At 47.4% G+C, this 26,103-nt stretch overlaps 1 protein-coding gene across 1 annotated transcript in view; it reads left to right on the top strand.

The window, feature by feature from the left end:
• Positions 1-26,103, top strand: part of ITGB3 (integrin subunit beta 3) — a 54,608-nt gene that overhangs the window by 3,174 nt on the left and 25,331 nt on the right. The window contains exons 2-6 of the mRNA XM_053211775.1: positions 14,372-14,457; positions 21,961-22,156; positions 23,276-23,528; positions 25,091-25,253; positions 25,889-26,050. Coding sequence (XP_053067750.1) covers positions 14,372-14,457; positions 21,961-22,156; positions 23,276-23,528; positions 25,091-25,253; positions 25,889-26,050 — 860 coding nt within the window. The remainder of the gene's footprint in view (positions 1-14,371; positions 14,458-21,960; positions 22,157-23,275; positions 23,529-25,090; positions 25,254-25,888; positions 26,051-26,103) is intronic.

Genomic DNA, 26,103 nt, shown 5'->3' on the forward strand with positions numbered 1-26,103 from the left:
AGAGACCAAGGAGGAAAGAGGCCCATCATTTGCTTTATATACTAGAAAACCTTAAGTTCTGTCTCTGGGAAAAGAGGAAAGTGAAAGACATTCACAAGATTTCAGGTGCTGTGAGGAGAAGGACATGTCTGTTTTGTTCAGTGCTGTAGGCCCAGTGACTGGCACCCTGGCAGCCAAAATAAATACCTAGGGAAGGCTAGCAAAAGGCATCTGGAGGTGATGTGCCTCATTGCAAGAAACCCAGTATTTGAATATCTGCAATGATTCACAGAGGATCCTCCAGTGTTCCATCTGAGCATTCTGGAGATTTTTAGAATACAGCTGAGACCATGAATTCTTTGGGCATTTGGATCTCTGCACTATGGTGCCTTAGACCTCTGTTCTCAGGGGACCCTCTGTGGATTGTCTGCTTTTTTCCCCTCTCTCCTGGGAGGAGACACTCAGGAGGGAAGCTTTCTCCTTTACCTCCCTCAAAACCGTGTGAGTGGTAGAGATCTCCTGGGGACAGCAGAAGATGGGGTAAGGAGGCGACAGTGAGGAGGGGGAAAATGGATATGACTCTGGAATTTCCTAATAGAAATTCTTCCTCTATAACTCCCCACCACACTCAGGATCTCTGGTTATCATCCCCTCCCAGCCCTGCGAATCCTTCTGCCTCTGTTGGCAGAAATAGCCAAGAAGCATGCCCACAGGAACCACAACTCATGAATCAGCAGACAGATAATTAACTGGGGGAGTGACTGAGCAGCTTCAGGGATAAACCACTTGGCCTGAGCCAGCCCCCTCTGCTGCCCACAGAGCTGGCCTGCTACTTCACCCCATCGCCTCGCCTCCTTGCCCCTGAGCTCTGCCCGTTCCTAGATGGGAAGATCATTGTGTTTGAAGGAACTCGGTTCCTGCGTGCCAATGCAGGTGGGAGTGGGAGAATGATACTGTCTATTCTTCCTGTGTAAGCTGCTGCTGTTTATTGCAACGTGAAACTATCCAGCAAAAGAAATGTGTAAAATCTGCCTTTTTTCCCCATGTACATAGTGTCTCCGGGAACACTCTTTTTATTATTTGTTTATTTATTTTTTAGAGAGAGAGTGTGCACATACAAGCAGGAGGGGGGGGGCAGGAGGTAGGGAAGGGGCAGAGAGAGAGAGAGAGAGAGAGAAAATCTTAAGCAAGCTCCACACTCAGCACAGAGCCCAATGTGGGGCTTGGCTGGGGGCTCCATCCCATAACCTTGGGATCGTAACCTGAGCCAATATTAAGAGTCAGACCCTTAACTGACTGAGCCACCCAGATGCCCCTCTAGGAACACTCTTTTTAAAGTGAGGTTTACTGAAGGGTAATTTACATGCAATAAAATCCACCCTTTTTAGGTATATGGTTTTTTGAATTGTGACACATGTTTAATCAAGCATCCATCACCATAATCAAGATACAGAATATTTCCATCATCCCAAAAGGTTCCCTTGAACTCCTTTGTCATCAGTACCCTATCCCCACCTTTAGTTCCTGGCAACCTCTGATCTGTTTCCCGTCCTTACAGTCCTACCTTTAATGGAACGTCATATAAATGAAGTCATAGCCCATTAAGTCTGGCTTCTTGCACATAGCGTGACACATCTGAGATTCATCCATGTTGTGGAGAACCCCAGAAAGCCCAGGGGTTATCTAGGTCTACTTCATCTTCCTCAGGTGCTGAGGCGGTTACCCTGATGGGGCTCCTGGGTGGCTCAGTCTGTTAAGCGTCCGACTTCAGCTCAGGTCATGATCTCACAATCCATGAGTTCGAGCCCTGCATCAGGCTCTGTGCTGACAGCTCAGAGCCTGGAGACTGCTTCGGACTCTGTCTCTGTCTCAAAAATAAATAAAAACATTAAAAAAATTAAAAAAGAAAAGAAAGCAGGGGACCATGTGAATGAAACCCAGATGCAACTTTCCATTTCTAAATTTTCTAACGGGATCAATGCCTTTGAGCCATGTATAACCCATTTGATTTCCCCAGTGCTAACTAAGTAGTGATCTCTTCAGGATATTGGAGAGGACTTTGCAGCAACCAGCACTTTTATTATTAGTCTGGAAAGGAATGCGTATTTTGTGGCCAAATATGGTACATCACAATCCTTGTTAAGTAAACCTGGAGCTATTCTACCTTTTAAAATTTTTTTGTGGGGGTGGGGGCACCTGAGTGGCTCAATTGGTTAAGCGTTGGTCTTCACCTCAGGTCATGATCTTGTGGTTCGTGGGCTGGAGCCCTGCGTTGGGCTCTGTGCTGACAGCTCACAGCCTGGAACCTGCTTCGGATTCTGTGTCTCCCTCTCTCTCTCTGCCCCTCCCCCATTCACACTTTGTCTTTCTTTCTTAAAAATAAATTTAAAAACATTAAAAATTTAAAAAAAATGTTTAATTAAAATTTTTGATAGCATCTCTGAAAATAATAAGTCTTCCTTCTGGTTTTTAGTCATATTCCCACAAAAAGACTAGTCTCCTTCCCCGCCCCGCCCCCCAGCATTTCTTAGCTCAATTGGTGAAGACAGTCAGATATTCAAGGAGAGAATGAGGTGATATGCGCTCATTGTAAGAAAGTCAAACATTGGAGAGTAAAATGGCTAGTTTCCCTTTAATTCTGTTCTCCCATAACGTTCAATATTAATTAGATGGTGTGTTCTATTTTTTTTAATGTTTATTTATTTATTTTGAGATAGAGCATGCCTGCTCGACCACAACTGGGGGGAGGGACAGAGAGAGGGAGAGAGAGAGAGAGAGGGAGAGAGAGAATCTCAGGCAGGCTCTGCAGGGTCAGCACACAGCCCCAATGCAGGGCTCGAACTCATGAACTGTGTGAGATCATGACCTGAGCAGAAATCAAGAGTCAGACGCTTACCTGACTGAGCCGCCCAAGTGCCCCCAGGTGGTGTGCTCGATTCAGATTTTCCTCCATGTATATATAATAATTCTCATGTGTGTCCCTATGCCTCTACCTAAACTTGTGCTATTTCTTTTTTTAAACTTACAAAAAACACCTCCTTTCATACAGAAAAAAAAAAAAAGTCAGTGTGAAAAGATCTGCGGGTCGGAAACTGAGAAACCTATATTCGATTCCCAGCTGTGCAAGCTTTTTCATCCATTTGCTGGGTGACTTTGCACAAGCCATCTTCCCCCTGAGCCTGGTCGGGCTCTTGGTGTCTCAGGGGCTGCAAAATGGAAGGAGATGGAGGGAGAGACTTTGGTTCACACCTGCCCCTCCTCACTTTCAACTGGAGAAGCTTTTCCTTTAACTAATTCATATCATGGAACTCCATGTAAAGATTTCTTGGGCGGGGGGGCGGGGAAGAGGGAGGTCTACAGTTAAAAACAGGCTTGAAAAATTTCGCACCAGAAGAGACCTCCAGAGGTTTGGCAAAAGGCACATTCAGTAGCCACTTTAAGAAGTCCCTGTAGTTAACCTAAATCTCTGTGCTAAATGGGATTCCTGGGTCGAGATCCACCCATGGTTTCAAACCCTTGCTTTAGCCACTACACGAGATAAGCTCCTCCAGGTTAAACCTTTGCTGGAGCTGCGTTGCGGGGGGCTGGGGGGGTGTGACCACCTCTCCGAGATGAGGGGAACGTGGTGTCTCCGATCTGGGACTGCTACATATTGAGAACAGACCATACCCTGCTCTCTCCCGGGCGGTTCCTGAAGGGAGTGGGCCAAAGTCTATTCCTGAGTCCCCGCTGGATTTCAGATTCAAAGAGGCTAACGGGTGCTGATGCTTCAGATGTCCCGGCTTGTAGGAAGCCTGGCATGCTCTGGGGAGCCTACATGTAGGTGAATGCCAGTGTAGAAAATGAGACAGGACTGAGGACATTCAGAATTAGCTTTAATTTTTTTTTTTTTAGCTTATAAAAGTAATTCCGCTTGTTGTAAAAAAAAAAAAAAAAAACGTTGAAGCAGTGCAGAAGTAGGATAATGCAAAGTACCAAGTCCTTTGTAGTCTTGTCCTTCAAGATACCCGCTGTTAATAGTTACTCCAGTTTTTTCCCCCATGTGTGTCACCATATGCAGTTATTTATTCTTATTGTTATTTCTTTTTTAAAATTTTTAAAAACTGTTTTGAGAGAGAGACAGTACAAGCTGTGCAGGGGCAGAGAGAGAGGGAGGCGTAGAATCTGAAGCAGGCTCCGGGCTCTGAGCTGTCGGCACAGAGACCGACCCGGCGCTCGAACTCGTGAACTATGAGATCATGACATGAGCCGAAGTCAAGACGCTTAACCGACTGAGCCACCCAGGCGCCCCTCTAAGCATGTTTTATGTCAGTTTATATCTTTCCATTATTTATCCTAAGAGATATAATTCTTGCCAGAAGGCATACTGTTATATGGATGTAGCAGAATTTACTTAATGGATTCCCTGCTGGCGGACTTTGGGATCATTCCCATGTATTTGCTACTACAAATAAAGCGGCAGGGAGTCTCCTTGTTCATTGTCTGCACCTTTGTTCAAGTGTTTCTACAGGTTCAATTTCTTGAACCGAAGCTGCTGGGTCAAAGGACATGAATGTTTTACATCTAAATTGTAATAGGTTTTGCTGAGTTGTTTTCCAAAACGGTGGGAGTAATTTGCCTTCCTACCAAGACGGGGTGGGGAGGGGTGGGGGTGGGGACCGTGAGGACCATTGCCTACTGTCCGTACCCACCAGACGTGAGCTGGAGGAGGAGGAGGAGTAGCAGAACTGGACAGCTGCATGCCAAGGAGGTCACCAACAGGGCACCGCTGGGCTGGGCCTCAAACAGAGCTTGGTACCAGCTTGCTTCTTCTCTGTGCTGAGTGTGTCACTTGGGAGGTGGGGCCCGTGCTGATAACATTTTCCAGAGCTTGAGATGCAGCATTTGAATCAAGTATCTGTCAAGCTGTTAAGAAGAAATGGGCGTTTGTGCATTGTGTGAGTGGTCTTGGGCCCAGGGAGGCTAGGCCTCCTAGACTGGGAGTCACTCGTGATGCTTTCTGGCTGGAATATAGACGTCCAGGACTGGCGGAACCTTGAAGATCTTCTAACCCAACACTGTTTGCTTTACAGAGAAGGAGAAAGGGAGACCCTGACCCTCCCAAGGTCATACAGCTCATTTAGTGGCATTGGTAGGCTCTAGCCCTGGGGACTCTTGTCTCCTGGCCAGTGATTTCTTCAGCATACCCTTTTAGAGGCAGAGGGTCCTGTGAGTCTGACCCTGGGGCAGGGCTGGGGCAGCGGTGGGGATGGCATTCCTAACGCAGGAAGCAGTTCGAGGGAAGGTGAGGAGGAAGGAAGCCAACATTTACTGAGCATCCACCACAGGTGGTTCTTCCACATAAATTATCTCATTTAATCCTAACAACGCCTGAGATAAGTACTATGTCCATATTTGGGAGCATGGGGAAAGGAAGCAGCCATTTGGGGTCTCCCGTGTTTGGCCCATGTGGCTGCATTAGGCCCTTTAAATACCAATGAGCAATTACGAGTCCTTGAGTAGAGAATACAAGAGTCACTGGTGTCGGAGCCCCAGGGAGACGAATGGGCCTGCTGGAGGCTACCTAGCCAGCGGAATGGCAAAGAAGTGGCTTTGGACCTGAGATCCCCTGCCTATAGTTCTGCTTGTTTTCCCCATCACGTTCACTGTCACGCAATAATAATGATCATTGATTTTACCATGGCTGCCCTATGGTGTTGCTCAGGGACTGGGTGTTAATGTTATATGACAACCATACAGAAGGTAGGACTCGGTCGGAGGAGGGGCCTTCTGCAGTGTTCTGCACACGGCTACCTCATTAACCCAGTTGGAGATGCAAACCAGGCATGATCTGGCTTTACTTACAAGGGCAGGGCCTACTGGCTGAAGAGTCAGTGAAAGGGTATGGCCGGTGGTGAAAACATTCGAACTTTGTCCAAGCAGGTCCACTTGCTAGGGAGCAAACCTGTCTTTCTACCGTGCCCCACATGTCATCCGGCAGTAAGTCCTTGGAACATGTCTAGGGTCTTACCACACTGTTAACACCATTACCATCCCAATCCAAATCCCTGCCGTCTGTTGCCTGAATTATTGTAATAGCTTCCTAACTGGTTTCTTTTCATCTTGTTCCCCTTAGGTCTGCCTTCCTTTCAGTGGCCAGGAGGACCTTTTCTCTACTCACGTTTGCTCAAATTCCTCTGGTGGCTTTCCATCATATGGAGAATGAAAGCCATACTCCTTACCATGGTTGTAGCTTTCTAGCGTTTTGGTCCCTGACTGCTTCTCCAGCCACTTCTCTGCCTCTTTCCTCCTCCCTCTCTCTTCCTGCTACTTCTTTAACAGACTGAAGTCCATCTCGCACTTGTGGATTCTTTCTGGAATGCTTGTCCCCTAGATCTTCTCATGACCCACTCATATCATTTTGAAATGTCAACTCAGAGAGGCCTTTCTTTTTTCTTTTTTCCCCCTTTTCTTAATTGTTTTTTTATTTGAGTACAGTTGACATACATGTTACATTAGTTTCAGGTGTGCAACGTAGTGATTCAACATCTCTGTACATTATGCTACATTCACGAGTGTAGCCGCCAATTGTCCCCATGCGACGCCATTGTAATACCATTGACTGTATTCCCTATTCCTATGACTTACTCATCCCAATGCTGGAAGCCTCTATCTCCCAGTCCCCTTCACCCATTTTGCCCATCCACTTATCCCCTTTTCCCTCTGGCAAACATTGTTTGTTCTCTGTATTTATAGGTCTGATTCTGCTTTTTGTTTGTTCATTAATTTGTTTTCAAGATTCCACATATAAGTGAATCATATAGTATTTGTCTTTCTCAGTCTGACTTATTTCACTTAGCATAATACCCTCTGGGTCCATCCATGTTATCACCAATGGCAAGATCTCATCCTTTTTTATGGCTGTGCAATATTCTAGTGTGTGTGTATATGTGTGTGTGTGTGTGTGTGTGTGTGTGTGTGTGTGTATTACATCTTCTTTATCCACTTATCTATTGATGGACACTTAAGTTGCTTCCAAAGTTAGGTATTGTAGATAATGCTTCAGTAAACATAGGGGTGCATGTATCTTTTTGAATTAGTATTTTTGTTTTCTTTGGGTAAATACCCAGTAGTGGAATTATTGGATCATATTATGTTTCTGTTCTTAATTTTTGAGGAACCTCCCTACTGTTTTCCATAGTGGCTGCACCAACTTACATTCCTACCAACAGTGCACGAGGGTTCCTTTTTCTCCACATCCTCATCAACACGTGTTATTTCTTGTCTTTTTGATTTTAGCCATTCTGACAGGTGTGAGGTGATATCTTATTGTAGTTTTGATTTGCATTTCCTTGATAATGAGTGATGTTGAGCATCTTTTCATGTGTCTGTTGGCCATCTGTAGGTCTCTGGAAAAATGTCTGTTCAGGTCCAGAGAAGCCTTTCTTGACCATGTTCTCTAGAAGAGACTTCTTCCCCTCATTGATGTTATTCTTTTATTCTCCCCTTTTTTTTAAAGCATTTGCCACTGGTTGAAATTGTCCATTTTTGTTGTAAGTTTTTGTTTTTGTTTTTGCACTAAAATTCGAGCTCCACAAGACTAGGGGGCTTGTTTCGTTCCACAATATGTCTCCAGTGCCTAGGAGAGCGCCAGGCGCAGGTAGGTGCTTCATGAATAGTTGTTGAGTAAATGAATGAATGAACACCAACACCACTGATGTATATTAATATAAAAGTATAAAGCTGAAGTGGCCATGTTCCTATTATCTATAGATGGATTAACCATAGCAACATTTTCATTCCAGAATGGCTTTTTTTTTTTTCTCAATCACGTAAAGTATTTAAGGGCAGTGTTTCTCAAAATCGTGTCATATATGCTATAGAAATGCAAAACCTTTTTGTATGATCTTCTTAGGGGTGCTACAACTGTGGGGCTTAACGCAATGAACTTTATTCTAGTCTCCCTGGAGCCTAGAAAACTGGAGGCAAGGTATCAGCAGGTCCCTGCTTTCTCAGAGACTCTGGATAGAATCCTTCCCTGCTACTTCCTGTCTCCTGGTGGCTGGTACTCTGGCATTCCTTCGCTTCCAGTTGGATCACTCCGATCTCTGCCTCTGTCATCACATGGCATTTTCTCTGTATGTTTGTCTTCACATGGTGTCTTCCCCCTGTAAGGACATCAGTCAGGCTGGGTTAGACCTCCCCTAAGGACCTTATCTTGGTTATATCTGCAAAGATCTTGTTCCAAATAAGGTCACAGTGGTAGGCACTGGGGGTTAGGACGTCAGCATATTTTTCTGGGGGCACAGAATTCAACCCATAACACATTTTAATATTGGTAGAGGCAAATTATACACAAATGCCTTCTGATGTCACATGCCATATTTAACGAACTGTGATGCACTTTTTTAAATCTCTGAAATTATGGTACATCCTACATCCATAGTCTTAGATATGGTGAAACGTGGAAATTTGGATTTCCTGCCATTTTGGGTGATGCTTCCTGGAGCTTTATGCTCAGAGGTGCGTGTTACCTTGAACTTCACTTTTCCCTTTCCCTTCCCCTTCCTTAGATTACTGAGCTGCTGCTACATGTAATGAAGGAACAAAAATAAAATAAACTTTCTTAGCAGATTGCTCTAAGAAAGCTCTAGAGAAACTTGTGGATCCATATGGCAGTTAGCATGAGATGTTTTGTTCTTGGATGACTCACTCAGCCAGGTGACTGCAATGGAAGATCAGGCCCCGCCAAGTCAGCCGGTGTCCCCGTGGACCTAATTGGGAAGTGACTAGTCAAAGGTCAGTGGCAGGGCTGGAGAGCCAGGCCAGACCTCCTTTCTGGCAGATAGTAAGACAGTCCGTAGTGTACGCAGTGTGGATCACCCTCCCTTCCCACTAAACACCTCTCCTTTTGACTTAGCCCTTTCCTGAAGCACCCTGGCTTCACTAGGGTGGCCCATTCTTGCATTCTGGCATCCTGGCTCATTGGACAGTGTGTCCTCAATAGCTCTCATTGACGCATTATGACTTCCACTTGTTCCAACTCCCTTCCTGGTTCCTCTTTTTTCCCCCATTTTTCCCATCCTTTGTCTCTCTTCTGGTTTTGTGAATTGGGCTGACATGCCAAACCACAGCCTTTCCTTCCACTGCTTTTCAGGCAAACTTCTTGGCGGTCTTGCCTATATTTTCTTTCTTTCTTTTTTAATGTTTATTTATTTACTTTGAGAGAGAGAGAGAGACAGAGAGAGAGATTGAATCCCAAGCAGGCTCCAAGCCACCAGCACAGAGCATGATGTGGGGCTCGATCTCACGAACGGTGAGATCGTGACCTGAGCTGAAATCAAGAGTTGGACGCTTCACCGGCTGAGCCACCCAGGCGCCCCTCTCTCTGTTTTCTACTTGGCCTTCTCCTCTTGGCCATCCCTCCTGGACTGGATTTTCGAACACTAATATTCCTGACTCCATTTAGAAGTTAGATCTGACAACTGATCGTTTTACTGTAGACTGATGCTTTCTGGCTCTGTGCTCCCACCACCCCCCTGTTCAGGGCATGCTCAGCAGTGTGTCTAGTGTCGTGTAGAAGAGTGGCTTCAGGGAAAAAGTAAGAAGAAAGTAAAACATTCACCTGCCTCAGACAGCTTGGGACTCAGGATGAAAACAGCAAGGACAAAAACGACAGCCACTGTAGCAGCAGCAGCAGCCTTTAGGGAGTGCTTCCTGTGTGCCAGCCCTTTGTGCTCAGAGTTTGACAGGGACTTGTTTCATTTAATCCTTACAGCCACCCTGTGAGGACCAGGGCCCTGTTTGCTTGCTCTGGCTAAACCATCAGAGGAAATGGGTGGTGGGGTTGCTGATTGTTTTCAGCGACAAAGTTCCGATGAAGATTGCCACTTCTCTGGCAGGGCTGAGTCTGGGCCCTTGAGGCTGAGCAAGAACACAGGCCTTATGAATGGCTGGAAACAGAGGCCCAAACTCCTTCCACATGTTCAGGAGGGAGGGGTGGTCTCAGAGCTGAAGCTCATTGAATCAGCGTGGCCCAGGCGCAGAGACTTCTGATGAGTCAGTCACTTTTAGCCACTGCGATCCGGGGAACCTGCCTTTGGTGGTAGGTCTTGGTGGGGGGTATTGTGGGGGGAATCACTGGTTCTCATGAAATCAACCTATGATTCACTAAGAGAGGAAAGGGGAACAGGCTCTCATGACTCCCCGGGCATGACTTCCTAAAGAACAGATCCCAGCGGCTTGTCTCATCCTCTGGGGTCTTGGGCTGCCCATTCACCGGGAGGGGGCCTGCTGTTATTTATTTCCCATCTGGCAAGGCTTTCTATTGTGGCTACGAGTTGAGTCGAGGGCTCCTAGGCAAATACATGCTAATTTGAGAGTGAATGGGTGGAAAAATGGATAGCCTGGGGAGAGTTTTCAAAAATAATTGGAGGTGCCCACACCTCCCATGGTCCTCTTCTCTAGTCTCACTCTTCCCGAGGTCTCCCCCTGCCTCTTCCCCCCAACCCCAGTGAAAATCGATGGCATTTATGTCTGGAGTTACCCCCCCTCGATGCTGATTCCCATGGAAACTTTGAGAAGGGAGACAGAGACTGAAAACCTTTTGAGCTATGCTTCCAGTAAGGCAGTAAAGGTGGGGGGGGGGCGGGGTGTGTGTGCTCACATCTGGCCAGGGGAAGAGCCACTGTGAGCTGAGACATGGCCAGGCAGTCCTCGCAAGGGGAGGCCTCCTGGTTGCCTCGTGGATTCTGAACTGTGAGGTCTTCTGAGGCCAGCAGCTCCTGGCTACCTTCCTTCCATTATAGACAATGCGTGGCTGAGGGCTGCCCCAACTCAGAGGTGGCCTTGGTAGCTCAGGGCCAGGCCGGGAGCCACTGCTGTGATTGCCACGACACGGTCCTCGCGCTCGCTCAGTGAGAGTGTCAGTCAAGTCAGAGCCTGGGGCCCAGAGGTTCCTCATGGGCTGGTAGCGGCACCCCACTTGGGGAACTGTGGATTTGGGAAAAGCCTTTGAAAGTTAGACTCGAGCTCTGAGGAAGTGTGGGGCTTCCAGGATTCCACATGTGATGCTGGTGTTTTTAGGAGAACAGTGGAAGTTTAAATTGTCACAGGCACTGTTTCAATGCATTTGCATGTTTTATAATGGAACTCAATGCATAATTTGGAGACATGAGCTCGGTTGCTTAAAAACACCAAATATAACTGATCCAGGCCAGTGCCTTTCAATTTGCTCCACTGTATATCTGTGGAGCATCTCCTGTGAGCAAGGATCGGGGCTGGACGGGGCTGGACGGGACTGGATGGGGCTGGACGGGGCAAGCCTCAAGAGGCTTATTAAAATCTATTGGGTGGCAGTGTTGTTAAGATAGATAGGTGAACAATTGTAACGTTAGGAGTTACGAGTGAAGAAACAGGCTAAGAGGAGATGCATACTCTCCCAAGGCCACGTTAGCAGTGGTGACTCAACGAGGACCGCAGTCTACTGATTGTACGCTGCCCTCTTCTGTTAACTCCCTCCACCCCCTGGTGAGGCCCTGAGATGGATATCGGTAAAACGTGATTTTTTTTTTAATTTTTTTTTTAACGTTTATTTTATTTTTGAGACAGAGAGAGACAGAGCATGAACGGGGGAGGGGCAGAGAGAGAGAGAGGGAGACACAGAATCGGAAACAGGCTCCAGGCTCCGAGCCATCAGCCCAGAGCCTGACGCAGGGCTCGAACTCACGGACTGCGAGATCGTGACCTGGCTGAAGTCGGACGCTTAACCGACTGCACCACCCAGGCGCCCCAAAACGTAATTTTTTAAAGAGGTAAAAGTACGTTACCAAGTGTAACACGAACATGTGTCAAAGATTTTATTCAGCTTAATTAATGAGGGAGTCAGGTTAATTCAAAAGAAAATTCAGGGAAGGGAGGGGCGCCTGGCTGGCTCAGGGCATAGGACATGCGACTCTTGATCTCAGGGTTGTAAGTTCAAACCCCATGTTGGGTGGAGAGATTAATTAAAAAGAGTTTAAAACAATCTTTAGAAAATTCAGGGAAGGGAGATTTATAGTTGGTAGTTGAAAGGAACGCTGAAATCAATTACCTAATATTTTCGAAATTGGTGAAAGGCAATAAAACCAGACAGAAATCATTTGCATTGCTGTTGGATAAGAATCATGTGCACTGTTATTATCAAGAATCATTTCTTTTTGTTTGTTTATTTTTATTTATTTTGGGAAAGATACAGAGAGCAAGCAGGGGAGGGGCAGAAAGAGAAGGAGACAGAATCCCAAGCAGGCTCCATGCTGTCAGCGCAGTGCGCCGTGTGGGGCTTGAACTCACAAACCATGAGATCATGACCTGAGCTGAAATCGAGAGTCAGACACCTAACCGACTGAGCTACCCGGGCACCCCAAGAATCATTTCTATTGTTACTGGTTTTCTACAAGTTAACCTCTACTTTTATAGTTCTAAAATGTCCTAATCAATAGAAGTCAAACAAAGGTATGCACTCCTAGAAAATCAGATAATCCCTAAGTATGGTGGGTCTACCTGTCAACACTGGATACAACAGATAACAATGGATAATTTTTCTTGACAATATTCTGTGTGTGTGTGTGTGTGTATACACACATTTTCTGGGTATGTTTTGTCTAGGTGTTGGAAGGGAGTTCAGACATGTTATAATAAAATAGACTTGAGACATTCAGCTTGATAGGAAGTTTTGGGGGCACTGGGAAAACAATCTTTTTTTGATCAGTCTGATTTCCCTAAAAATAGATTTGCTGGTCTTACCAGCTGGGAGCAAAGGGACTACTTTAGGAAATTGGATGAAGGACCTGGGTCATGGAGAGGAATGTATCTTCCTCAGTATGTTCCATACATTGGAAAAAGCCTTCCTGGGGACCACTGCGGAAGGGAGGAGGTTTACCTGGCTGAGCCCAGAAAGGCTGAACTAGGGGAAGCAGGGAGGATGAGAGCTTCCGCCCAAGCCAATGCCTGGGGTTTGCTTCCTGGCTAGGCTTCTCTGGATTATTTCGGTCTCTGTGGTGGTCTCTGCTCTTCCCCCTCCCACCCCACACCCCAGGCTTTTCTCTGTCCCATGACAATGTGAAAACTGTTCACATTCAAATGGCATTTTGTCACGTGCCAAGTACTTCTCCTTCACCTCCCTAAATTCTTTGCACAAATCCTGTGAGGTGGGTGTTACCATTTCATAAAGGTTAACTGAGCAGCTCAGTTAGTCCTGGTACAGCTAGTAAAAGGAGCATTCAGAATTCAAATACAGGGGTGCCTGGGTTGCTCAGTCGGTTAAGTGTCCGACTCTTGATTTCGGCTCAGGTCATGATCTCGTGGTTCATGGGTTCAAGCCCCACATCGGGCTCTGCTCTGACAGCTCTGACATCGGGCTCTCCCTGCTTGGGATTCTCTCTCTCCCTTTCTCTTTGCCCCTCCCCTGCTGTCTGTCTCTCTCTCTCTTTCAAGATAAATACATAAAAACTTTTTTTATATGTTTGTTTGTTTGTTTATTTATTTATTTATTTTGAAGGAGAGTGAGAGAGACAGAGCACAAGCGCGGGAGGGGTGGAGAGAGAGGGAGACACAGAATCCAAAGCAGGCTCCAGGCTCTGAGCTGTCAGCACAGAGCCTGATGCAGGGCTCGAACCCACGGAGTGGGAGATCACGACCTGAGCTGAAGTCAGATGCTCAGCCGACTGAGCCACCCTGGTGCCCCTGAATATGAAAACTTAAAAATTAAAAATAATTCAAATACAGGCCTTCCAACTCCAATTCCTGCTCTTCCAGCTTATCTCACTCAGCCTTTTCTGACATTTCTGGCATTCTCCCTGGACCATTCTACACCCTGACACCTTGATATATGTATTGGGAGTCTTGAGAGGGCTTCAGAAGATTTGCTTTGTCCTGGAAGGCCAGTGGAACACTGCCTGGCAGTGACCCCCACCACTGCCCCCCACCATATTTAGGGTGTGTGTTAATGTTAGTGCCTCAGGGCCTGGGATCCCCACGTAGTGGCTGTGAATCCGTCACACGAATAATTGGAGAGAGGGCACACTGCATTGCTCTGGGCCTCAGATTTTCCTGTGCACAATGTGGGTGTCAAACCAGTTGTTAATGAAAGCCTTTCCATCTGTTGTGATCTGACACTGTGGGTCCATCTTGCTCCAAAGCTTGTCATCACTGGGGCCTCATCAGTGAGGGTGGCGATGAGTTTCTCCTGACCTTTCTCTTTCTCTTTCCTCCTTACCAAACAGCCTGTGTTTGGTGAATGTCTATGGTATGGTCAGACCTGCTGTGTGCATCTGAGAGCTATACATCTGAGCATTTGGGGAAGTTGGGAAGGATGGGACAGGCCAGTTACCCTGTCAGGCCAAGTCTGTTGCTAACGCCTTTGTCTCCTTTGCAGTGTCCAACATCTGTACCACACGAGGCATCCACTCCTGCCAGGAGTGTCTAGCTGTGAGTCCTGCGTGTGCCTGGTGCTCAGATGAGGTAAGGAGAGGACATCTGACCTTCCTTCTTAACCCAGGCTTCGCTGCTTTTGCGCAGGAATGGACCCATAGGGTTATCTCCTCCCTGCTAAATACACAAGCCCCGTGTCCCTTCTGAGCAGAACTAGAAGGAAGCCTTCAAATTGGTAGATGTCAACGTGAGCTGTCATGGGGTTGTTGCCGGGAACGCCGTCCAGACTCTGCGGTGTGGCCCCCAGCACGAGCCAGTGTGGTCAGGCTCCTGGCGTCACTGTAGCCATTGTCTCCCTTTGCCACACTTTGATTGCTTTTTTGTTGGGGTGGAGCACCCCGGGAAAGCAGGGTATCAAAAAGAGAGGCAGCAGAGGGTTATTGGTATAGAGGGGATGCTGGCATAAAAACATCCTAGAGTTTTTAAAAGACCGGTAAAAGAAGAATCTTACACTTAACGTGACAGCGGTGGGGGACGTTCAGTCAGAAGATCTTTTCTCTTCCCTTTTCCTCTGTGATGTCTGGACCCCGCGCAGCTTTACCTGCTCCTCTCTCTCTTATTTTCCTCCTTCCTTCCTTCGCTTAGGTGTCAATGAGGGAAGGCGCTGGGCCCATTTGGTGAGGATACAAGGGTGGCAGGAAAGGGTTAGCTGTGTCTAGGCAGAGGGTTTGTTGTGTCTGGGGCCCTAGGGAATGAGTGTGTCTGAGGGAATGGCTATGTTTGTGGCTGGGACGGGAATTTGGAGCTGGTGAGAGCTGGGGGGTGAGTGTGGCTGGAGGGATTCCAGTGATTACAGACCGAGACTGAGTCATTGGCCTGACCCCGGCAGGTGTTTACCTGAACTCCTGGCCTGGCTGCTTCCCCACTACCTGAGGCGCCCTCTCTGTCACCACAGCACCTCTCTGCCCTCTGCAGTTTTCTGACTGCTCTAACCCAGCCTCCTCCTCCCTTTGCTTCTCTTCCTGATCTGCTGAGTTTCCTAAAAAGGCAACCTCCCTGGCAGGCTGGTGGGGGTGTGGGGAGAGAGAGTGGGAGCTGGGAGGCTGTGTTTATCCTTAGACAGGAGGACTGCCAGAGCTGTGGGGGCCAGCCCAACACACTACTTTGCCTCTGTACAGTTCAGCACAGGAACTGCTTCCAGAGGCAGCTGCCCAACATCTGGGCCACATTGACTTCATTTAGCAAACGAAACATTCCCTGGGGCTGGGAGGGAGAGGTGGGGAGGGGGCGGGTGAATCCATCCCCCCTCCCCCCACCCCCATAGGTTCTCCACCCCTCTGGGCTGAGCTGGCTGCTCCAGTGTGATGGGGCCTCCTCCCTTGTCCTTTGCCATATCCTCCTTCCCTTGGTTGCCATCATAATATCACTCACCCGCTCTTGTAAGGAGGTTGGAATTCTGCAACTGCATCCCAGAAGAAGGGAGAGCTGGATGGGGCGGATGCCTCCTTCTTGGATTGGATGGCCTGAAGCTGGCTGGAGCAGATGGGTAGCCAGGGGAGAAGCCCTAGTGTCGCTCAAAGGATGCTCCCATCCCCTTTCCCTCCTCTTCAACCCAAAGTGAGAGAAAATGCAGGCAACTGTGGCCAAGAGGCATCTGGGGAAAAAGAAAACATATTCTTGGAGTGTCCATCACCCCTTTTGCTCTGCATAAGGACATGCCCTGTAGCTGAGGTATGTTGAGGCCGAACCGGACAAAGCCCGTAGGTCATGTGACCAGATTTTGGAAATGCAAGTGCAGAATATTTATGGATGACTGTGGTGAATTTTGTCTCCTGGGGCAGACCAGGGGAGGATGGGGGGAGCGGGAAGGTGAGGGTAGGATCAAAGCGTAAGGTAGGACCTGCCTAGGAATGGTGGTGGTGGTGGGGGTGATGGGGTGAGTCAGAGAGGAAATGAGTGTATCAAGGACCAAAGAAAACTAATGAGTAGAAGTAGAAGGTCCAATAAGATATTCTCTGGGAGAATGGAATATAAACAGGAAAGTGGGGAGGCCAAGGGGTTAGAGAATGACTACAACTATCTCTGAGAAAGGGGGAGGAGGGGAGGAGAGATAGCGGAGGAGCCCAGTATGAGGCAAAGTGTGTCAGCCAGGGAGGAGTGGGGGGTGGGAATCCCAGCCTGTAACCTGAACATGACTGCTGGTGGTGGTGGTTTTTTTGTTTTTCCCCCGAGGCTTCCCCTACACAGGCCAAGTTTAACTGCTGAAAGTGTCTTGGCTGTTGGCTTAAAAACCCAGAAGTGAACCATCTGGGCCATTTTGTATGTGACTTGTTGAATAATTGACCCTAGAGGGCCCTCTGCCTCTGCCTCCCTTACCTTAGCCATTGCAGGCAGGGTTGGCAGTGCCTGGAAAAACAACTGGTTGGGCTCAGCTTTCCCTTGGTCCTAGAGGACAGCAGCTCTGGGTGTGTATCGCAAGTGTTTGGCCGGGTAATAGGAAAACATAGCCAAGGTGGATGAGTGCAGTTTTGGGTCCATCTGCAGAGGGTGTGTTCCTGGAGGATTGGATACTGATACGGGTGGGGGCGGTGTACTGTCTCTGGGATGTGAATGTAACAAAGAGGCCAAGCTCCCCCAGAGATTCAACTCATGGTCTCGGCCTCCGTGGCGCCATGTTGGAATCTAGAAACTTCCAAACTTGCCTCGTTGTAAGAACCACCTGGGGTGCTTTTTAAATATAAAGGTTCCCCGGATGGATCCTGGACCTTTTGCACCAGCATGGGTTCTTATAGTAGCAAGTTTGGCAAATACTCCTGATCAAAGGGGCTGATCACTGGGGTCATGGTCGGTGGAGGTGGAGGGAGTTAAGGCAGCCAGCTAAAATTCAAGACACCCAGTAAAATTAGAATTAAATAACAAATAATTTTTAATGTAAGTATGTCCCAAATATTTGCTATATTTGGCAACTCTAAGTAGAGGGGAGGTACTAGAAATTCTTCTGTAGTCCTGAGTTTGCATCAGAAGGTGGACCAGCTGACACTCAGCCTGACAACCGAGGATGAAAGAAGAGGAATGGGTTTGGGTTTAGCTAAGTAGAAGACTCCAGTAGAGGTGACTTATTTTCTTCTCTGCATCTGTCGGGGAAAGGTTTGAGGCTACTATTGAATTCTTTTTCAGTGGCATTATAATTTTGTTCTCACTTCTCTGCTGCTTTTTCTTTCTATTTTTCTTTTAATCTGGAGGGTAAATGTTCATCTTGAGAGTTTTGCTAAATGTGTTATTGTAAAAATAAAGGTATAATATTGAAAGTGTTCCCCTTCCCATAAACAATGGGGTATGGATACCAATAACCATAAACTAAAGTGCTTTTCTTTTCCTCTCCTTCTTTCTGTCCCTTCCACACTTTTGTCACTGTATGATCAAGCGATTTCTTGTCCTCACTGGATGTCAATCAAGAAAACAATGTTAATTTATTTGGGTTGGAGGCATTTGGTAGAAAAGAGTCACCCTCTTTTTTTTTTTTTAACTTTATTTGAGAGAGAGAAAGAGAGTGAGAGAGACATTGTGCGTAGGGGAGGGGTAGGGAGCAAGAAAATCCCAAGCAAGCTCCACTCTGCCAATGCAGAGCCTGATGTGGAGCTTGAACTCATGAAACTGTGAGATCATGATCTGAGCCAAAGCCAAGGGTTGGATGCCTAGCCAACTGAGCCGCCCAGGTGCCCCCCAAACAGTCACCTTCTATTTGCATTTATTGGTTTATATCATATCAAAAGAATTTGAGTATATTTGACTTCTATTGAGATTTTTCATATTTTGAAAGCATTTCGTGCTCACAGTCTTATTTTATCCCCTGACCAAGCCTGTGAGAGAGGTAGGATAATGAGAGTTATTCATGCTGTACTTTCCCAGTTTCCAAATCAGGATGAATGAAGAATAGGACTAATAGCATGCATCAGTCTCCCAGGAGAGGGAGGGGATTCAGCTCACACAGCATGTGGGCTGGAACCTCCCACCCCTGTGCTCAGGATCTTCCCCTGGGTCTTGGTTATTTCTGCCCTTTTTGTGTCACATCCGGTTTCACCAGGAACTGGAACTTTAACCTTCGTCCTCCCTCCTTTCAGTTTTTTTCTCTGAGTAACCTAGAGACATTCCTTCTACCTTCCTAATCTGGGTTGTTAAGAAAGGGAATGTTGCCCAAGTGTGTTGAGGTCACCACCTTGGTATCCTCCCGGGACAGGAGGCTCTCTGGGAGAGCGTGGCTGAAGGGCCCGCCTGTTGTGTTCCTGACCTCTGATGTCAGTGACCGCAGAAGGAGGGAGGGAGACAGTTTTTGTTTGTCAGTGTTTCTATTTCTAAGGAAATTCATAACAAACCATAAGGACTATCAGCAGGGCTTAGTACTTCAAACCTTCTCATAATAAGCACTGTCATATTGGGAAATGGGCAGTCAAGAAACCCCGCCTTCAAGGGTGCAGCTTAAAGACCCACAAAGGCCTTGCTGCTCTCCTTCAGTTCCCTGGTCTCCCCTTTGCGCTCTCCTTTGGCAAATGTCTTAGTACTGGAAAGGGTCAGCTCCTCCATGCATCTTGGTCTCTCCAGTCATTGCCTTTTTTGGAAGGTTTTCTCCCTGGGGCTTTGCGGGTAGCTGGGCTCAGAGATAAGGTAGGGAGCACTGTGAGCAGGAGGATGTTTCCTGGGGGAGAGGGGTTGGGAGAGATGTGCAGGGGCAGCCAGAGAAGATTGGGCACAAAAACTCCAAGTGCCCATAAGTTCACTCCGCCATCTGTCCTTGGCCAGGGCTGGGAGTGGAGAGGACATTTTCATCTATCCCAGAGATTTGGAGGATCTGTGATGTCCCCGTTGGAATCTTTTGGGCCAAGAAGGTTAAGTCCTTTGCACTGTTTCCCACTGCTGATGTCATTTAATCACCTCATACTCATGAAGCTGAGAGGGAAAGAAAGAAGCTGCCAACTTCCAGAAGCTTTTTCCACTTTTTGCCTGGGCCAGGATGGTCCTCATTCCATTTCTCTTAGTCTGTTCAGGCAGCTATAACAAAAATACCATAGGGGGGCCTGGGTGGCTCAGTCGGTTAAGCGTCCCTTGGTTTTGGCTCAGGTCATGATCTCACGGTTTGTGAGATCGAGCCCTGCATCAGGGTTCTCTCTCTCTCTTTCTCTCTCTCTGCTCCTCCCTGCCCCCCCCCCCCGCCATGCTAACTCTTTCTTTCTCTCTCAAAATAAATAAATAAAATACCACAGGCTGGATGGCTTGAGAACAAACATTTATTTCCCATAATTCTGGAGGCTGAGAAGTCCAAGATCAAGGTACCAGCAAATTTTGTGTCATAGTGGCTGTCTTTTTGCTATGACATGGCAGAAGGGGCCAGGGAGCTCTCTGGGACCCTTTTTCTTAAAAAAATTTTCTTTTAATGTTTTATTTATTTTTGAGAGAGAGAGAGTGTGTGTGTGGGGCACAGAGAGAGGGAGACACAGAATCTGAAGCAGGCTCTAGGCTCTGAGCTGTCAGCACAGAGCCCGACACGGGGCTCAAACTCATGAACCGTGAGATCAGGACCTGAGCCGAAGTCAGATGCTTAACTGACAGAGCCACCCACGTGCCCCATGGGGCCTTTTTTTTAAGGGCACTACTCCCATCATGAGGGCTCCACCTCAAGACCTAATCACCTCTCAAGGCCCAACCTCCTAATACCTTGGGGGTTAGGGTTTAACATGTGAGTTCTGGGGGGGATACAGACATTCAGTCTATAGCACTATTGGTTTCATGTTTCCCTCCACATGGGGAAGACTTTCAGTCTATCAGGCAAGGGCTGGGCATGAGAGGGAGAGAGACTTCAAGCATCAGGAGGAGTTTTAGGCTACAGAGTCCTGATTTTTTGAGTATGGATGGTTCCTTGTGGCCACATCCCTCCCTTGGCAATATGGCTACTAGTCACCTGCAGGGGCTAAGGAGGCAGAACATTATCTATCCTTCCCACACCAGCCACATCCCCATCCTGCATTCTGTTCCCTACCCGGGCATTCTCAGGTGTGACTCTTCCCAGGACTGTCACTTCCACACTCCTGTTTCTCTGCCTTGTTCCTCACTATACAGAATTTAATACAAACTATCACTTTAAGAGGATAATTACAGTCAGATAATCTAGTTAGACCTCTCTTCTGCCATTCTTAGCTCTGTAACTTTGGGCAAGTTACTTAACTTCTCCAAGCCTTAGATGTCTTTCCTGCAAGATCGGGTTCCTCATTTGTGAAGCCTCCGGGCCTCAGGTTTTTCACTTAGAAAATAACAACAGTTCCAGCACGAGGGAACTGTAACCAGAGCTGTGTCCACATAAAGTGTGTGTCGCTGTGTGGGATATGCGGTGAGTTCTCAGTAAATGTTAACACCAGTTTTTCTGGGATATTGGTGCGGGCTGTTCAGCTGACTTCTGGAAATGGTTGTGAGAGGGAGTGGGTAGGGATGGGGGTGAGGATTGAGGGCCTGAAGGCCTAAATATTGTGAAATAGGTCCAGGGAAGGGCTTTCCGGCTTTCCGGCCAGTTCTCCCAACCTGGCAAGGAGCCCTCCTGGATCTGTGCCCACACAGTGCTGGCTAAATGTGCTGGACGTCAGGGCAGGAAGGAACTGAAAACACCATGTCATCTGACCCCCTCGTCCCACAGGTGAGGAAACTGAGGCTCAAAGGCGTGAAATGACTTATCTGGGGTCATGTGCTCATTAGTGGTAGACCTAGGATTGAGCCTGTTTCCTGATTTCTTTCCAGTGTAGCATGCCCCCCACTCAGTACTTCAGTGTAGACACACACAGAGCTTCCGAGGGCCGTGGGATATACGCCAGGGTTTTTGGAAGGGCGCTCAATGCCCTGTGTCCAGGGTAAGGGAGGAAGCTTAAAGTGATAGGGGAGGCTCTGGTCAGTGCCTGGCATCATGGGATTTGCCCCAGCTTGTGGAGTTTATTTATAACCGACTTATCCAGGAACTATTTATAGAGCATCTCATAACAATAGCTACCTTTTATTGAGCACTTATCCTCAGGCAGGCACTATACTCTGTGTTTCATGTGCATTGTCTTATTTAGTCCTGCATAACATCCCTGTGTGGGGGGCTATTATTATCTTCACATGACAGCTGAGGAATCGAGGCATGGAGAGCTTCCGTGACTTGCCCTCGGAGCCAGCTAGTAAGAGGCAGTGCTGAAGAGTCTCTGCTAGTCTACTCCTGTGCTCTGTACTTTATTTAATACATTGATGGTTGAGATCCTCTACATTGATTTCTGGGACTCACGTGCGGGTTGCATTTCTGTTTGAAAACTGCTGGTCTAACAGGCATCCTACTGTACTGGCCCTCTTCCTAGCTACCAATCCACGAACAGGCGCTCGCCCAGCATTTCCGGTACCTCAGTTTCCCCCTTCTGTACAATGGGCTATCTTAGGAGAGACCACCTGAGTTCATTTATGCTGGTTTAGCTCCAGAGTGCTGGGTAAACTCTAGGCTGTTGGGAGTTGGCAAAGCCTGCAGGACGCAGAGAGCCACATGGCTCTGACCACAGGGCCTCACCTTGGGCTCTTGTCTTACAGGCCCTCCCTCTGGGCTCGCCCCGCTGTAACCTGAAAGAGAATCTGCTGAAGGATAACTGTGCATTGGAGTCCATCGAGTTCCCCGTCAGTGAGGCCCGCATCTTAGAGGCCAGGCCCCTCAGCGACAAGGGCTCTGGAGACAGCTCCCAGATTACTCAAGTCAGCCCCCAGAGGATTGCGCTCCGGCTCCGGCCAGGTAGGGATGGGGCTCTTTCTGGGGAGAGATCCCAGACAGATGGGCACAGGGTACAAGGTGGAGGCCTGAACCTTGGGGATGTAGCTCACGATGGAAATGGGGTGGGAAGAGAAGGATGTTGGGGGTGGTATGGGCAGAAGAACAGAAGAAAATGAAAGGTATTGGGACTTCAAATCAGAAAGATCTGAGTTTGAATCTTGACTGCCCCATATATTAGCTATCTGACCTTGTGCAAGTTACTTAACTCTTCTAAGATAGTAGGAACTGGAAAAAATGTTTATTTCTTCTTTTCCCAATGCTTGTTTTACCTAACTTACAGCTTTGTGTTGAGGCTCTGATGAGATACAAAATGAGAAAGTAATCTGTAATTGTAAGCCCCCTTTCCAGGTAAGATTAGGGCAAAGGCATGGCAGCAGATAAAATAGGGGCAGGAGACTTTCAGGGGACAAGGATTAGGCTGAGACAGGCTTTTTGAAGCATTGATTTAGACTCTCCAATTACATCAGGAAGAATTTTACCAAGTACCCTCTTCATGCAAGGCATGTGTTAGGTGCTAGGGGGTTCGGAGGAGGGTGGGACATAGTTTGTGCCTTTTACAGAGTTGAAAGTGTTGTGACTGCCAGAACCTCTGTGACCCTTGGGACCTAGAGGGTTAGACAGATGGGCATTTAGAAAGGGTGGAGAATTTTAGGTGGAAAAAAAAAAAAGAGGTTAAAATAAGAGGATTAGGGTGCCTGGGTGGCTCAGTTGGTTAAGGATCCCACTCTTGATTTTGGCACAGCTCATGATCTCACGGTTGTGGGATCAAGCCCCGTGTCTGGCTCAGCGTGAAACATGGAGCCTGCTTGGGTCTCTCTCTCTCGCTCGCTCTCTCTCTCTTTCTCTCTCCCTCTGCCCCTCCCCTGCTCATTCTCTAAATAAATAAATAAATAAATAAATAAATAAATAAATAAATGGATCAAGAATTGTAAGAGGAATAGAATTAGGGGGAGAAGAGAAAGGACCAGGGCTTTCCAGTCTGGTTTGATCAAGAAGTTACTCAATCCCAACTGTGTCCAATCCACTTATTAAGTCTCAGAGGGGAAAAGGAGAAAAACAAACATCCCTCTTGCCTTCCAGATGATTCGAAGATTTTCTCCGTCCGAGTCCGGCAGGTGGAGGATTACCCTGTGGACATCTACTACTTGATGGACCTGTCTTACTCCATGAAGGATGATCTGTGGAGCATCCAGAACCTGGGCACCAAGCTGGCCTCCCAGATGCGCAAGCTCACCAGTAACTTGCGGATTGGCTTTGGGGCTTTTGTGGACAAGCCTGTGTCACCATACATGTACATCTCCCCTCCAGAGGCCCTCAAAAACCCCTGCTATGAGTAAGTCCCTCTTCGAGAAGCCAGGGCAGCATCACTTGCCTTTGTCTCAGGCAGGTGCAAGTCCTGTTGCCTGTTTCTAGCTCTGGGGTAGATTCGTTGGCTGCCGTCTGGCCAAATCCTGTCTCTTTTCTACCTTGGTCTTCCTGTCTGGCAAGTGAGCTGGCCTGTTGATCTGGAGCATTGTGGCAGTAGAATCCAAGGCTGTTTGGAGTGTAGTAACTGCCAAAATCTTTGTGACTCTTGGGAAGAGGATTAGACAGATGGGCATTTAGAAAGGGTGGAGAATTAGGGCGCCTGGGTGGCTCAGTCGGTTGAGTGTCCAACTTTGGCTCAGGTCATGATCTCACAGTTCGTGGGTTCGAGCCCTGCATTGGGCTCTGTGCTGACAGCTCAGGACCTGAAGCCTGCTATGGATTCTGTGTCTCCCTCTCTCTCTGCCCCTCCCCGGCTTGCACTCTGTCTGTCTCTCTCTCTCTCTCAAAAATAAAACATTAAAAAAAATTCAAAAAAAAAAAAAAAAAAAAAGAAAGGGTGGAGAATTTCCAGAAAGAAAACTCATCAGCTTCTTGGTCTTGTTACAAAGAAGTAGGAGACAAGAGAAAACGAGAGGGAAAGGAGATAAAAAGTAGAGAGAAATTTATGGATGAATAAATAGAGGAATTATAATTTCGGAAGGATTGATTCCATTGTCTCCTCATCATCAAGGTTATAAGTACTACAGAGTTAAAATGCAAGGGGGATTAAGTCCTGGAGGAATATAAAAAGAGTGGAAATGATATTTATTGAACTCTCTAATAGTCTGAAAATTGATATGTGTGTTTCTGTTGACACTTTGGCTTATAACTGAATGGCTTATTTAATTGGTAAAGACTCTGAACATCCATGGAGTGTAATCATTTCAAAGGATGGTTACTGAGCCAGACAATGGATGAATTTACCTTTTCGTTTTCAGAGTTATACGAGGTACCCTTTTGACTTTCTGTCTGGGTTGTTAAGTTCCCCAGTAAAGATGTCAGCCATCAGTTAAACTGTTGGTTGGTTTAGTCTGGTGCAGATCTATCAATTTGTTGGTGGTTCACGGATATGAAGTTGTTGATGAGCTTTTGCTTTATTGTTGTGTCAGTGTTACCTTGGAGAGGTGTTAAGTCCAAGGTGATGGTAACAACTGGAGCCTCACTCTGATATAAGCGCTTTCCATGAGTCAACTCATGGAAGCCTCACAATAACTCTTAGGAGATATGACCTATCATTTTGACCCTCTCATTTTGACCTATCATATGACAATCTCATGGCTAGTAAGTGGAGGAGCTGGGACTTGAACCCAGGCAGACTGGTTCCACAGCTCACTATCTTATCTTGGAGGCCAGCTGGAGGCAAAGCCACCATGATGACTTGGGTCATTAGAGGGGTTTGGAGTCTGAACAGTCTGGGTAGCGGCGGTTGTATGGAATCGGCCTGGGCCTTGTGCTACCCATGCTTGTCTCCCCCTTTCTCCCTCTTACTCCTCATGCAGCCTTTTCCAGTTAGGGTTTCTGCTTCAATTATCTCCCTCCCTCCACCAGTATGAAGAACACCTGCTTGCCTATGTTTGGCTACAAACATGTGCTGACACTAACTGACCAGGTGACCCGCTTCAATGAGGAAGTGAAGAAGCAGAGTGTGTCGCGGAACCGAGATGCCCCAGAGGGTGGCTTTGATGCCATCATGCAGGCTACAGTCTGTGATGTGAGTTTGGACGGCAGGGAGTGGCGGGTGTGGTTGGCATAGATTAAAATGGGGAAGAAGGTGGTCCAACTGTGGGGGCTCCTGTGCAAAATAAGAGAGAGGAACAAAGAGTTTTGTATAGTATGAGCAGTACTTTTCTCCTGTTATGCAGCCTTTGTTTGGATCGTTCCCTGGCCAGAGCAGACGTTTTTCTGAACCTCAGTGATCCCAGATGTTTTCTGGGAAGAGCATCTTCCCACCTTTTCTAGAAGGGTGTCAGAGTCAAGGCTGGATTAGCTTAACCTTAGCAAAGCGGGCAGGTGTTCAGTTGGGATTTCTCTAGCCCAGCCCAGCTTGTACTTGCCGGTGGCTTTCTAGATGGGCCATGTGATTATCACTGGAAAAGTTATATTTGGAGTTGAAGTAGGTGTCTTTCAGCTGCCTGAACTAATCAGCTGAGACTCTTTTCGTAAGAGACAGAAACCTTCAACTTGGAAAAGCTCTGGCTTGTGTTCTGAGGACTGGGACTGAGGCCCCTCTTCGAGACGACTTGTTTAGCTCTTCAAGCGTGGAAGTCCTTGAATCTTTGTTTTCTACCAATGATGTGGCTTAAGTTGCTTTCTTTCTTTTGCTTTTTTTTTTTTTTTTTTAAACAGGAGAAGATTGGCTGGAGGAATGATGCCTCCCACTTGCTGGTGTTTACCACTGATGCCAAGACCCATATTGCGCTGGATGGAAGGCTGGCAGGCATTGTCCAGCCCAATGATGGGCAGTGCCACGTTGGCAGTGACAACCATTACTCTGCCTCCACTACCATGGTGAGATTCTTGGTACCACCTATGGTCCCAATTCACTCTGGCCAAGGCTGCCC

Source organism: Acinonyx jubatus, chromosome E1, assembly GCF_027475565.1.
Source record: "Acinonyx jubatus isolate Ajub_Pintada_27869175 chromosome E1, VMU_Ajub_asm_v1.0, whole genome shotgun sequence".
NCBI classification, from domain to species: domain Eukaryota; kingdom Metazoa; phylum Chordata; class Mammalia; order Carnivora; family Felidae; genus Acinonyx; species Acinonyx jubatus.